The sequence below is a fragment of the Gavialis gangeticus genome, unplaced genomic scaffold, assembly GCF_001723915.1.
Source record: "Gavialis gangeticus isolate Ggan-Ray unplaced genomic scaffold, GavGan_comp1, whole genome shotgun sequence".
Classification (NCBI taxonomy): Eukaryota; Metazoa; Chordata; order Crocodylia; family Gavialidae; genus Gavialis; species Gavialis gangeticus.
In genome coordinates this window covers 98,176,439-98,191,932 of record NW_017729032.1, presented here as the reverse complement: position 1 = coordinate 98,191,932, position 15,494 = coordinate 98,176,439, and the positions used below count along the sequence as shown (strand labels likewise).

Here is a 15,494-nt window from a genome sequence, read left to right as displayed (position 1 = left end):
CTGACCCCATTCTGCTGGCAGAGGATGTGTAGTGCTCCTGCAAGCCCAGCCCATTTTGGGTCATTTGGCTCCCTTGATTGGTCTTTGCTCCATCTGCAGTAAAGCTCCCTGGTACACCACAAATAATCAAACAGTGACTCCATAAGTTAGATGGGTCATGTAAGAGACATTGCTAGGACAAAAAACTGAATAATGTCTCTTGCTACAATATTCTTAATTAGAAACTTTTAAAAAGCTTCCTATGTTAATAAAGACATTCTGGGGAGCTGAGTAGTCACCAGAAACATATAGGCCTGTCTGGCCTCTGCTTATTTGCTGCTGTTTTGTCAAGTATCAGTTTCAAATTAACTAGTAAACATGCTTTTACATAGTCTGGGAAAGACCATATATGGGAGCTATGATGGGAGATGTCTTGAAAAGGAAATGTAGCTAACCTTCAGTATGAAAAATAAGCTGAAATAATGAAACATCCCTCCCCTCCCCCCTTTTTTTAGCTAACTTTGGGGGGTTTTAGGCTTTTTAAGTGATCAGTAACTGAGTTTGAATTTTGTTTTCAGGTTTTGCAGAAACATTTTTTTGCTTTCAGAGTAACTGAAGCAATTTTTAGGCCAAAGGAATATTAGGAGACCTAAAAAAATAATATCAATTTAATAATTAAACTGGAAAGAATCTCCTAGATCAGTGGTTTTCAACTTTTTTTTGTACCAGGACCCATTTGTTGACCCATAGTGGCCAGTCGTAACCCAGTAAATAATTTAAGTAGAAAACAGCCCCCTGGCCCTGTTGGTGCTCCTCACTCCTGACCCACTGCCCCCAGACATCTAGTGTATGGAGCAGGAGGATGGGTATGTGAGGCAGGGGGGCCCCCAAGCAGCCCCTCGCAGGCTGGAATTCTGCCAGCCTGTAGGGGAAAACCCACGGTTTCCTATGTTTTTCTCGTTTAAAGGAGAATTCAGTTTGTTTGCGACCCTTTCGTTTATTCTTGTAACCCACATTTTGAGAAATGCTGTCCTAGACGAACTGTTTAAAATAAAATTGTGAAGGCTTGTGAGCTGAGATAACTACAGTCAGGAAGTGCAGTGAAAGAGCACAGCATGGCTGACAATTCCTTCTAATGGTCTATTCCTTTTCTTCCTAGTCTTTCTGCACAGAATGCTTCCCTCCACAACCACCAACAAACTTTGTAATATAAATTTTCACCCTAGTAATTGCTAGGTAACTGTGGGCCAACCAATATGACTTGAAAATGCATGAGCTTGTGAGAGACACCTGTTGCTGCTTTAACCAAGAGCATAGGGTATCTCTGTGTAAACCTAACTTGGTCCATTATCCTCTCTAACTTTTTACCTTCTGAAGCTGTACCTTACACTTCACTTGTAGATATTTGCATCTCAGACAGGTCAGTAGTGACTAGCATGTTTCCAAGTCTGTCTGCCAGTGAAATTTGTAAATTAACATGTAAGCTGTCTCTAAAGAGACACAAATAAGATTTCATGTTCTTAATCTACAGGTTTGCTTCTCTGTGCATTTAGCTTTAAACTGGTTAGTTTGGGTACCACTAGTAGTCTGGCTGCAGCACATGTAAATATAGTGGTGGTGTTTCATTTTAATCATGGAAAGATGTGGATTTTGGGCTACTTTTTTTTTAAGCTGAAAATTGGGGATTTTTTTATTAGGGAAAAACAGGACCCCTGTTGATAAGACACCAGTATTTTTCGCGATTGCCAATTGCCAGTTGGCTTTTAGATAGTATTTAAGACATGGGCTTTCAGTGTACAGTCCTCAATCCTGGCAAGTGTCTAGTTGAAGGGAGTGTACTTGGTAGCAAAAGACACTCTCATGGACCCAGAGGGAGACAGCCTTCCATCTTCAGCTCCCTCTGTGCAAAAATGAAGTTTATTTCCTACCTGTGGGGACTCTTTACCATCTTGTACCATCTATACTTTTCCCAGAGCCTGATGAAGGGACTTTGATCCCGCAAGGTTGCAGAAAAGGACAGTTTTCTTGCAATTTACCAGTTGGTCTAATAAAAGGTATCATTTTGGAACCAATAGCTCTATTTTTTTGGATGTCTACTTGAAGGGAAGCATTTTCCCCAGTGTGTTGTTTACCAGTTGAGATCAGCAGAGTTGCTTAAGTTGACTATTCTCTGGTATTTATGGGTAGGGGTCTACTGAACTCAAGGCGGCTGGCCGGTTTCACAGACAGATCTTGGGGTGGGGAGCCATATATGCAGGATGAGTGTAGCAAACAGATAACTCATCAGAAAAACAACACACCCTCACCCCCTGCCTCTGGCTGAGGGGCCCCAGCAGTCTCACCCCTCCCCACACATAGCTTGAAAAATGTTTTAATTACCCTGATTTAAGCCCAGGGAAGCCATTAATCTACATGTTATTAAATACAGATTAATGGTTTCCCTGGGCTTAATCAGGGTAATTAAGCCATGGTTTCAGGCTATCCCCAAGTGGCTGGCTCACTGCAAAATAATAAAAAACAAAGAACTTATGGGCAAGGAGAAAGGTGTGTGGGAAGCCCTACAATCTTGAAGCATGGGAGGGGGAGAGGAGGTTGGGAAGAGGGGGCTGGAGTGGGGCTGTCTGTACAGGGGGTGGGATATTGCCTCCCTCCTTCCTCATTCCAGTATTTGCCAAGTGACTTCCAAAGAGAGAAGGAGGGGGTGGATAGAACACAGGTTTATATAAATGATGGAATGAGAGGTGGAAAGGAGTGGGAGAGTAGGATTGGAGGTGGGGATATGCGGATGAAGTTTTGGAGCTATGGAAAGGAGGTAGGATTATGCAAAATGACAAAATGAAAAGGAGGTTGGGGGCAAGCTTGCCTCTGCCCACTGTCCCACCTGCCATGCTCCAAGACTGTAAGGCTTCCTACACACTTTTTTTCTTTGTTGGTTTGCTCTTTTTTTCCAGCAAGCCCACCAGAGGCATGGAGCTTGCACTTCTTTACAGAGGCTGCCCAGAATCGTAGTTTCCGTAAAAATCACACAGTTGCAATTTTGATAGGTCCCTGTTTATGGGAAAGAACAGCCAGAGTATGCCTGATGAAGGATCCTCTTCCTGTTTTGCCCTGTATCTACAGAATTGCATGCCAGGATGTAAGGAACAACTATTTCCCTGGCATTCGGTAAGGAAAGGAATATAGAGGGGAAAAATGGGATTGAATCTGAGGCTAAGTAAGATTTGGGTAGTTTGTAACATGGTGTTGGTTGGGTATCTTAGGAGGATGAGCTGATCAGGATGCTTTATTAACTAATGCTTTTTTCAAGTGGTGGCAAAGCATCTTGAGGTCTTTTGTGTTTTGTTTTTTTGATGAGTATCTGTTTGCATTGAATACATTCAGTTTGTTTAATTAGCAAGGTATGCAAATAGAAGCCACAGTGGAAATTCACTTGCTTTTCAAAGAACCACTATTATTAAAATATAGCTATGCTATTTGACCTCTTCTTTGCAAAGCTTGTTGTTTTTAATGTAGGTTTTTTCTGACTTAATAAATGTTCCTTTTTTTTTTTTAAGGTGGACAGCAGCAAGGAATCAGCAGAAGCAGCTTGTGATATTTTATCACAACTTGTGAATTGCTCTCTCAAAACACTTGGACTAATTTCAACTGCTCGACCAAGCTTTTTGGATTTACCAAAGGTGGATCTGACATGTTTAATTTATATGTGTAACTACTGCAGTGATTGGTATGGACTGATATCATTTAAGACAAAATTTGGAGATGAGAAATCAGTGGTTTGCAAGTAGCAAGTTCTTTGTAACCTTTGTCTTTTACTGGGAACTTAAAATTGCAGAATCTAAACTTGCTACTGGGCCTGACTCTGTATTTCAAATACTGACCAACTCTTCTGATTATTTGACAAATATATATTGGCTTCAGTGTAAACCTTAGAGAGAGTATATGGGGCCATAGTGCTAGTCAAGAGTCTGGAGGAACTATGCACACTTAATTACACACCTCATTTTAAACTCTGCTTGTTTAAATATAAGTAGAGGCTATTATAATCATTAGGGATCCTGTGTTTTTTTTTATTTAAAAAAAAAAATCCCCAATTTTCAGATTAAAAAAAGTAACCCATTTTTACACGATAGAAATGAAATCTCTCTCTCTCTCTCTCTCTCTCTCTCTCTCTCTCTCTCTCTCTCTCTCTCTCTGTATTAGTGGTGTTTCATTTTAATCATAAAAGAATATAGATTTTGGGTAACCTTTTTAAATCTGAAAATTGTGGAGTTTTTTGTCAGAGAAAACCAGCGTCCCTGATAATCATTTACTCTGATCATCTGCAGAATGTATGCAGTGAATTCATTCAGTAATGCAGTGATCCATCAAGCGCATAAAATAATGGGGAAACTGTCATATCCAATGGCTAATTACTCTCCCTTTTTAAAATTTTACATATTTAGTTTTAGGGTGAATCTATGTAGTTTCACCTTGTAGTGGTCAGATTTTGCGGTGTCTTAGTGCAGGGCTGTTTACAAGACAATCTGAAATCTCATTATATTGGTACTTGCAGATAGTGAATAGAGTCACATCATGTGTTCATTTGAAGAATTCTTTAGTCTTTCAGTATAAGATATTTTTCCCATACCTAAATTATGTTTTGTAGTTCTCTTGGACCATTCCAGTCTTCCAGTGTGGACACCAGAGCTGGACCTACCATTGCAGTAGTGGTGTCACTAAAGCAGTATATACATGTTAGTACTTTGTCACTGTAGATGTACTCTTTTTCTTCTGTAGCCAGCACATTAAAGGATTGCTGCAGCTCTTGGACCTGGTGTTTTCTCCTGGGAACTTACGTTTACTTAAAAATCCATTATACACCCCAATCAGTAAATATGCTCAATCTTCTTTTTTCGTAACCTAAGTTGGCTGCATTAAAACACATGTTCAAATGAGCCTGGCTTACCAAATATTTTGGACTGTTCCCCTGATGTGGCTTGTGCACATGCTTAATTTTTGTCATCTGCAAACTACTAGGAATTTTACTCCATATAGTTTTCATATTGTTGGTAAAAACTTTGGAACAGCATGTGGTCACAAATAGATCCTTGTAGGAAACAGAAGTTAGCTCTGTTGAATGAAGAAGACGCACTTATTTCTCAATTTAACAGCTAACCATTTTTAATTCAATTATTACACAATTTTCATCAGAATGTGTTAAGTAAAAAAGAGATGCAAGTCAGATGACTTTACAGAACTAAGTTTTTAATGTCAGCATAGTTGCTGTTTGGCTAAACTTCTAATATCAAATTATATCAGGTTGTGCAAAAGTAATGTCCAAATGCTTTCTAAAACATCACATATGTACAGTTCCTTAATTTTTCACTAAATAAATTTTATTTTCTCCATGACTTCATCTGGGATTAGTCAAGCTGACTAGTCTGTATTTGCCCAAGCAATTGTATTATTCCTCTATATTTGCATATTAACTCTTACCAATCCTTCTTTTCTAGTATTTCAAAACTTGTTAAATTCCAATATCAGTTTTCTTAATCAGCTAATTATTTTAAAACTTAGGCTCGTATTATTTATTCTTATAGATTAAAATGTTTTACTTGGAGCTACTTTTTAACTTTCTCCTTGATAAGTAGAAAGTATTATGTTCTGACTGTTGCACTCCTTTCTAGATGTCTAGCAGAAATAATTGTTAAAGACCCCTGCTTCTTTTGCATGGATATATTGTTCAGTAATGTTAAAGCCTATAACTTAAAGCTGCCTGAGTTTTATTTTAATCTTCTATTTTCATTTACTTATAACTTCCCTTACTGTTTGGGCTGAAAGTATCCATTCTTTTAGAATTTTTTTTTTTGGAAAACTTCAAATTAAAAAAGTGCTCAACAAAAAGCTGGTTGGTGGGAAAGGACCCATGCATAAGCTTATTTGGGAGGGGGTGGGGAGTGTTAAGAAAAATGGAAAACCGTGTCTCTTTAAAAAAAAAAAAAAAATTCTGGTACCTCACAGGCTGGTTGATGGTTGGGGTTTTAGTTAATCATACCAGGTCTCTTGTTGGTTTTTCTCCTCAGTAAATAGCCCTAGTTTCTGGCTCTCTTGTTCATGGTGTTGTAACAGCATAGTCCAGTTGCCCTGAATCTTGTCTTTCACAGCTGCTCCTAGGGCTCTGAGTAGTAGGAATGAAACTGAAGACTGATTGGTTTTCATTCTGCTGTAGCCTGAGAAATAGATGCTGAAACTGTCCTTGCTGGGGATAGATTTAGGAATAAACAGTTGCCTGCACAATTGTATGCGTTAGGGTGTTTTTGTATTTAAATAAAAGTTTGAATTATACAGCAGTTAATTAACTATGAAAGCTTTCTACTTGACACGGGTAATTAGGTAATTGTATTCAGGACTCCTCTCTACACTTTGTTTTAGATTGACTTGATTTAAGGTACTGAACTAATTAGAAAATGGGGGAAGAGATTTGTGCGTGTGTGTGGCTGATACCACTTTTGATGGGAATAATTTTCTAAACTAGAGAGTTGATGGAAGGAAATGGTGAAGTATAATTGTTAACAAAAAGGGGTTGATAAATAAGAGTAGCAGATATTTGTAATCTTTACCAAAACAAAATAAATGGCACAGTAGACTATGTTTTAGGTCCACTACTTACCTGCCTTGAAAGGGGAACAAAGAAAGGTTAATTTCATCTGATGCATCTAGGCCAGTGTTTCTCAGCCTTGTTAGACTTGGGGCACCTCTTGGAAAATGCAGGCTGTTAGGCTGCATACAGACATTACTTTTCTATGAGGAAACAGGCCAGTTTTTAACACTATGGATTTCTGATTGAAATCTCTGGGTTTATCTTGTGAGTCATGTTAGGTTGCACACCTAACAGTGCCAATATTGTGCAACATCTTTAAAAGGAACGTGAGGCAGGGTGTTGCAACACCCTGGTTGAGGATCACTGATCTAGGCTAATAGAAGTTTATATTCCACTGCTATATCGTGAACTATACTTTTAAAATTAGTTTAGCTTAATGAGTGGATTTTGTATCTTTATTATATGTAATACCTGTTTTCCTTGAGGAGTTCTTAGAGTACTAACACTTCATTTATGTTTTTCAAAACTTTTGGGCTTCATTCTACTTCCTGGGGAGTGCTAGCACCTTGTATTATTTATTGGGTATTTTAGAGCCTATTCAAGTACTGAATTCTTAAGTAGAATAAAATAAAACTGAAGATTTTATTTGATAGATGTTTTTGATAAATATTTGCTAATTAATGTTTTACATGTGTACATGTACTTGTTGCTAAATAAGAAAAAGACAATTTTTTAATACTTTTTGAAGACACTGAAAAAGTATTTTTAAAGAGGATACAGTTTTTCTCAGAAGATGGTCATGAACCAAGTTGTGTTAAGAAAATTTAAATCCTATTTGGAATAAAACTAGATAGACCAGGGTGGTTGTTTTAATGGAAACTAAATTTCCCCATTCCTAAACATCTAAAATTGCATCTACCTGTTTATTGCAGAAGTAAAACTTAACCTTCTTATTAAAATAGATATATTTATTGTATTAGTTTCCTTTCACATATGAAGCTTTAAAGATTGTTGCCTTGAAAGCACACTTTACAAGTAATCCTCAGAGCTTATTAGAGCTTTTAAATTTACTATTTCAGTTTTGCCACTTGTACAAGATGCTTTCCTTTAGTGTGGTGCATGTTCTATGTCCCGGTTATCAATAATACCTACATATATAGCTGATGGCAAAAACAATGTTCATGGTAAAAACAACAACAATCCCCACAGTATCCAGTTCTAGTCTTTATCTGTTGAATTAAAATAGGCAAAATTAAGTTGAATGTTGTAGTAGGAGTTGCGTACAACTAAAGGAAGAAGTATTCATTCTATGAAGGTCTAAAAATCCCAGTCTTTGGAAAATGAATTTAGAATGAATCATGTTTCACTAACTGTTTTTCTCCTTTTTACAGTCACACTTTATTTCTGCACTGACGGTGGTGTTTGTAAACTCCAAATCTCTCTCATCACTTAAGATAGATGATACACCTGTAGATGACCCATCCCTTAAAGTATTGGTGGCTAACAACAGCGATACACTAAGATTGTTAAAAATGAGCAGCTGTCCTCATGTTTCTCCTGCAGGTGAGCTGTCATGTGTTAGTTTAAGTCTGACTAATATAGCAAGTTTCTGAATACTTGTGTTGCAGATTTTTTTGGTGGGGTCTCATTGCAAAAAAAATAGATAACCGGTAAGTATTTGAAGGCTCTACCACTTCATAAATTCCTGTTCAGCTTTTGTTCCATAAAAGTTTCAAAACCTGTCTATTTGGCTAGTGCTAAAAAAAATGCATGATTAGGGACCTACCAAATTACCAATTTTGTGATTTGCGGAAACCAAAAATTTGGTAGATCCCCCATGAAAGAGCCCAGTTCCCATAAAAAATGCAAGGGAAAGGGGGGTGCAAGCAGAGGAGGGAAGTCTTGCTGTCCTGATGCACTGGGAGTGGGGAGGGGGCATGCCTCTGGCCAAAGGGCCCCAGAAGTCCTGCCCCTCCCCAGAGAGTCAGGTGGCCACCTGTCAGTCTCTGGGGAGGGGCAGAACTTCTGGGGCCCCTTGGCCATTTAGGTCGGGGGAGGGGAGGGCACCGCACTCCATTGGGGAAAAAGGTACCAGGCACTGTGCCGGGACTGCAGAATTCTGAGGCAGCCTCCATGAATTAGGTAGGTCCCCATCACAAGAGTTCATTATGACCATGCCTTGAATTATGGAGTGGAATAGATTATGATGTGGCTGACTTCCTTGCTCCTTAAAAAGAACAACTTTATCTTTCAGCATGAAAACAAAAGTAGATACAGGCCATGGACTAAGCATACAGCCATTCAGGTGGTTCTTGTGGAAGAGAACTTCAATAACTAGTTATTACGTATATAATAGAAGTACATATTTGAAAATTGAGGAGGAATTATAGTCCAATAAAGGATTATTGGAAGTCACAATGCAAGAAGTATTAGAAATGATCTAAATTCACATCTTTCACAAAAACGTTGCGTATAGTTTTAATGTCAACAAATTCTCAAATTGCAAATCTGTTACTGAATCCAACAAAAAGATTTAACATTTATCAGCATGGTAACTGCAGTGTCTTTTTTTTAACCACAGTTAACTTACCCAAGATGATCTCTTTTAAACAGTAACATCATAGGCACTAAAATAAATGTTTCATCTTTTTTGTATTGTTTCTTAAATATAGAAAATTTATACTGTCATGATTTTTGCTTTTGTGACTTTACAAAACCATCCTAAGTTGATCTTTTTTTTTAACATCGTGGTCTAAATATTAAGAATATAGTAGAAATTTGACATTACCCATTTAAGAAGCAAAGAACACAACTGCCATTTCCCTTTTAAGTGCTGAGGTGGATGGGGTGGAGTCAGATGAAAAAGTGAAAAAACCTTGGCAAATGCTAAGCAACTGGAAAGAGAATTTGGCTGAGGTATAATTGAGGTCTGGGTGTGCCTGGATAGAGAACAGACTGGAAATGAATTAGCATATAGATATTTGGTTATACAGCATATTTAAGCAGAGCAGGCAGGGTAGCAAAGAAGTAAGACTGTCTAAGCAAAAAGAAGGAAACTTTAATATTCAGACTCAGAACATTGTCAGGGAAGAGACCCAATTAGAGGATTGCTGTAAACTACTAAACAATTTCAATCCTTTTATTGAACCTAAAGAGCTAACCACTTGTGGCAATATTAAGTCATTTTGTAAAGCGAAAGTCTAGAGATAAGTTCATTCCTAGATCAGCATTCATATTGAGAACTGACCAGGGAGCAGATTGAGTAAAGATAGTACCCTGAGAGGAAAAAACAAAATAAAATAAAGACCAAACTATTACAACGGTAAAAGAAAGGACTGAGCTGGAATTGCATCCAAAAGATGCGGCAAGTACTCCTGTAAACGTCTGGCTTTGGATTGGGGTTGAAGGAAACATAGGAAACGGTATTGTGTATAAGGCACATAAGAGAACAAAACATCTCTAATTTTACTGACCACCTGATCCTTAACTGCCATCTGAACAATTTGATAGAAACTTTTGCAAAGCAAAATAATTATAACGTGTAAATTAATATTGTTATGCTGTTTTTATATTATCTAAAGTATCAGCAGTTGCAGCAGAGGGGGATGAAAGGATTAATTGTGCCCTTTGTCAGTTTTTGGAAAAGATTTTACTTGACACATTTTCTCTTCTTTCTAAGTAAAAAACACTATTAAAGTTAGCTTTTGGATTATTTTGGAAGGATGCCAACTGAAAGCAGATTTGTAGTTTTGATGTAGATGTTAATGAAGAATTGTAGTTGCCTTTTTGTGAAACAATCCAAATTGGTTAAAATCTAGAGATAAGAGAACACTGTATTTTCAAATTAAAGACCCAAGACTCAGTTTAAAATCTTTTTGTGTGCTTTAAAAGGATAGAGGCTGTAAACCAGAAGTCATTCTTATGTATTTGAATGGCTATTAACACGGTAGTATCTTGCGTGTCTCCCCATCTTATGCGTCTTTAATACCTCGGCAAATTAGAGAAGGACCATCATCCCTGTGGTACAGAGATTGCAGGGAGGGGAGGGAGGATCTTCTCATCAAAACTTAAGCAAAAGTTAAGGCGAATATATCCAAAACTGCCAACCAAAAATCTCTTTATTGGAATCCACCAAGTCCTGGAGGAGTGTAACCTCACTTCACCAACTGTAACAGTTACATTTGGCCACAGAGTGAAACTCTTAAAACAAACAAACAAACAAAAAAAAACACAAGGATAAGTAATACTCAAGTAATCTTGTGCAGGAATATCAAAGATATGGCCTACAGGACTCCTAGGGGGGGCTTGGAATTTGGAGGCAGAGGGATAAGCAACAACTGTGTTAACTTCCACCCCAGGAAGTTTCCTGCCATCTGGATATGGATGGCCCAAGCGCCTCATGTGATTGACACCTGTTAACAATGTTCTCTGTGCTCCTTAATTGGCAAGCTGTTATTGACCAGGGGTGTTCTGCAGGGTTAAAAAAATCATATCACAGGAAAATATTGGAAGGGACCACACGAAGCAGAAAGGAAGTAATCAACAGTAGTTACAGGTACATCTTGCCCCAAATGGGACTTGAACCCACAATTGCTGGTTTAAGAAGCCAGTGCGTTATCCATGATGAAATAGCCAGTCTGCTTAGAAGTTACTGCTCCCAGTTCTTACTCACCTTTTTTTCAGCTTCCTGCAGCCCTTCTAGAATAGTGGCACAGACAGGAAGAGTAATTGAGAGTTAAGAGCAGCAGCTGCCTAGGTAGGCAGAAAGCAAAATGCATGCCTCACCACTTTTTTTTTTTAACAAAACTAAACCTAGTTCTTCATTAAAGGCTTTGTACCTTCTTACTAAAGATCCTGAAGTAAACCAACTTTGTGCTTTTTGATTTTCTTTTTCAAAGTGGTGATGATCTCCATATTTGTATTATTTTTGTTTGTGGTACCATCTTCCATTCCAAATCCTCAGTGAATATTCAAACCATCTTTAAACAGTTAACACTTGTGTGGTGTGTGCGTGTGTTTAGTATAGGAAGAATTGTTCTCTTCAGCAGAAGAATCTTTGCATACTAAACAGCAGGCATCAGTTTGGGATGATTCCTTGTCTTTCTCTCAAGTCCACTGAGGATTATAGGAAGGAGTGCACTAATTCAGGGAGTTTTGTTCTTTCCACTAGCAGCGTCTTTTTAATTTGGCCAGATAAGTTCAGCTGCTACCTACAAGTATGCTGCAGCATGTCTGTGCATCTGTGTCCATCTGTCCACTTGCAGAACATGGGTTCTGCAGACTTCTAAATAACTGTATCCTAAATTGTTCCTTGCTGGACTGTTTCCCCTAGACTTGAATTATTGACACTGCTATACGGGTGGTAGCAGGGTCTAACTAGGGCATCCTGACAGCTGTCTGTATCACAGCTGGGCTGTTAGCCACTTGGGGGAGTCAGTGAAAGGAGAGAGCAGATTGGGGTGCTGGGGGGTCCTGGAGACCCCTGTAGTGCTACATGCAATTCAACAGCCATTACTTATGACACCACAAAACATAGTACTACAAAAGTTCGCCTTTCAAACAGGTAGTATTCTGTAATGCTTGGGCCATGTTTGTAGGACTACAGACTGCTTGTGTGCAGGTACACTCACATTTTGTAGCCTTTCAAGGGCCTTGTCACACTACAAATGTAATGGCTGTCCATACTGAAAGTCTGATTGAATGTCAGGAGTTTGAGACAAATTCTCTCTTGAACAATTTATAAACATCCTGTCATCCAAGGTGATCTTATTCTGGTGTCTATACTTTCTGAATTTTGATGCAGTTCTGACATACAAAAACTAACATTTGTTTGAGTTTAAATTCAAGATAACTCACTGTGCGATATTGTCTTTGATTTATTATAATGATTTTTCATGTTCTCCTTTACAAGGTATCCTTTGTGTTGCTGACCAGTGTCATGGCTTACGTGAGTTGGCATTGAACTACCATCTGTTAAGTGACGAGCTTCTACTTGCTTTGTCTTCTGAGAAACATGTCAGATTAGAACATTTACGCATTGATGTGGTCAGTGAGAATCCTGGACAGACTCAGTTTCACACCATTCAAAAGAGCAGCTGGGATGCTTTCATCAAGCATTCTCCCAAAGTAAATTTAGTAATGTACTTTTTCTTGTATGAAGAAGAGTTTGATCCATTCTTTCGTTATGAAATACCTGTCACTCACCTGTACTTTGGGAGGTCAGTAAGCAAAGATGTCCTTGGTCGTGTTGGAATGACATGTCCTCGATTAGTTGAATTGGTTGTGTGCGCCAATGGATTACGGCCACTAGATGAAGAGCTGATTCGTATTGCAGAACGCTGTAAGAATCTGTCAGCAGTTGGCCTAGGGGAGTGTGAAGTCTCTTGTAGTGCCTTTGTTGAGTTTGTGAAGATGTGTGGCGGTCGCCTTTCTCAGCTCTCTATAATGGAGGAAGTCCTGATTCCTGATCAGAAGTACAGCTTGGAGCAAATTCACTGGGAAGTGTCAAAGCATCTTGGTAGAGTCTGGTTTCCAGACATGATGCCCACATGGTAAAGTCCTCAAAGACTTAAGAGCATGTGAAATAGCACCTTAAATATGAGCATACCATATTGCAACTTGCCGTATAAGCTTATTAAATAATATAGTTTTATTGTAACGTCACTGCATTATTTGATGTTTTTTTAATTATGTCCTATTTAACACTTGTTTTTGAAATCCAGATTTAAGCATAGAAAATGTGGATACTTGAGAAACAGATTTTTGTCCAAATAAAAGCTGCCTCTATTTTAGATTTGCTTTTATGCCATTGATAGTGACCCTGAATTTATATACAAAATAACACTATTTAAAAATATTGAAATATTTAAAAACTCTAGTTGTGAAATATCAATTATGAATAAGAATATTTTGTCCCTCCTTGGTTTAGATAAATATTGAACATGATTGAAGTTGACTTACAAAGGGAAAAGAGATTGCTTGCTTTATTGCAGATTATAGCAGTTACCTACAATGTTCAAATTGTGACATCTGTCTAGACTACAAAATGTTAAGACTATATGGAGCATTTGGTAAACTGTAACTTATACATTACAATGTAATAATTATAAGAGGCAAGAGCAATACATAGTAGTATAGTTTATACATTTAAATATTAAATTTGCTAACTTTATTTGTTCCTCAAAATGAATTAAGTTAGTGTGCAAAGTAGTAGTGATGAGGATTATCAAAAGCTTTTTTTTTTTCTCTATGCAGTTTTTTAATGTAAACTTCACATTTTAGGGTCTTCAGATCCATATGTAAACCTGTTTTAAGGTATTAAATATAGCTCAGGAAGCCAACACATTCTGCAAGAAAACACTGATATACTCTCTTTTGGATAATGGTTGGAATAAATGGGCTTTATTTAAACGTTTGCAGGATTTGATTAGATGGAATTCTGTATGTTTCTAGACCAATGGGAAGCTAAAAATGTTAGAGAGAAATGTTTAGTAATGGCCATTAAGAGAATAATGGGGACCCATTTGACAAAATATTAGAAGACCCATTAACTGCTTAAAATTTTGAGAGAAAAATAGCTTTGTAACTAACAGCTGCTTAAACTTTATAAACTGATTGCTATTCTGTAACTCTGTCTTTGGAAATGTTTGTGTAAAGTGAATGTTTGATAGCTATCCATTTTTGTACACCTTTTATTTCAACTAGTTACAGACCATTTCATAATATTAATTTAAAAATTCTAAAAGAGCACCAGAATTGTGTGAACTAAGCAACCAGTAATAAGAGAGCAATATACAGAAATTAAGAGGAAATTTGGCAAAACTAATTTATAAATCATTTCTATCAAAGAAAATATTAGTTTATATGAATTTTGCTGGTGGCTAATTTCATTTATGAGTTGTACAGCCAACTATAGTAGTAAATAGATTTTCTTTACTTCCGATTTCATTGATGGTCATCATGCTCCAAATGTATAGCTCAAGGGTAAACTGTAATAAATTTATAATATGAACATATTTAAGTTCATAATTATATGTTTGAGCGAAAGTTGCTCAATGGACCATCTTTAAAAGGAAAGCTGTATGTTTCTGTAGAGCTTTGGTTTAAAAATCCCACTTTATTGAATAGGCAGTTTTTGTATTAGAATTTGTTAAATTTAATGTAGTAATATAATTTGCTTTTATCTGTACAAAGTTGTCAATACATTTAGTCTCTGTAAAAGAAAAATACTAAGTTTGTTGATTTTTTTTTTTCATATGTTGACGTTGATACTTCAAAGGATCAGTCTGTGGAATTTCGTTACAGTAGTTTGGAAGGTGTAAATGTTATTGATGCACTAAATTCATTTTTGAAGTAACTTCTTCCAATAATATGACTAAAACGTCATGTTGAGAGGCAAACGGTGAAAGTTGGTCCCTCTATGAGAGAGAGAAAGCAGCATTTGATCTATGCAACTCCATAGACAAGAACAGTTGTGGAAGGCAAGACGCATTTACACCAACATATCTCAAATTATTTTTTCATAAGGAATTTCATTTATTTCAAGTCTGTCTTTCTGTCTGAAACAATTCAACATCAGACCATGAGAGGGGAGAAAGATGCATGCATGTGGAAAAAGGCTTCTTAGTTATAACTCTATAAGGTAATTGGGGGTGAGGAAGGGGGAACACAAGTTAATTTGCAATGCCTTTGCAGTTAGACATGCAACAGTAATCAAGTTACCTTCAACTGAAGAAAATATAAGCTCTCTTAACTGAAACTAAATAGGAGAGGTTATCTTGAGTGTTGGTAAAATTGTGACGAATGGTATTTTGGGACTGGATTGTCATAACCAGAAAAAAAAAACCCACATTAGACAGAAAAGGGAAAATAATGTAAATATTCAAGACATCCTCTCCTTTGATTGGAGACCACCAGCCTCTGTTCATCAAAGGAG

General features: G+C 37.3%; 1 protein-coding gene and 1 long non-coding RNA gene across 3 annotated transcripts in view; one reads left to right on the top strand and one right to left on the bottom strand.

The window, feature by feature from the left end:
* The window catches only part of FBXL3 (F-box and leucine rich repeat protein 3), a 24,831-nt gene extending 10,026 nt beyond the window's left edge, over window positions 1-14,805 (top strand). For both annotated transcript variants that reach the window (XM_019524924.1, XM_019524925.1), the window contains exons 3-5: window positions 3,534-3,656; window positions 7,951-8,122; window positions 12,471-14,805. In XM_019524924.1, coding sequence (XP_019380469.1) covers window positions 3,534-3,656; window positions 7,951-8,122; window positions 12,471-13,114 — 939 coding nt within the window. In that variant the 3' untranslated portion in view covers window positions 13,115-14,805. The remainder of the gene's footprint in view (window positions 1-3,533; window positions 3,657-7,950; window positions 8,123-12,470) is intronic.
* Window positions 4,745-5,723, bottom strand: LOC109302954. The gene is made up of 2 exons (XR_002098972.1): window positions 4,811-5,723; window positions 4,745-4,774 (listed from the first exon to the last, which is right to left on the bottom strand). It is a non-coding gene; the product is annotated as an uncharacterized LOC109302954 (long non-coding RNA).
* Window positions 14,806-15,494: the final 689 nt, after the last annotated feature.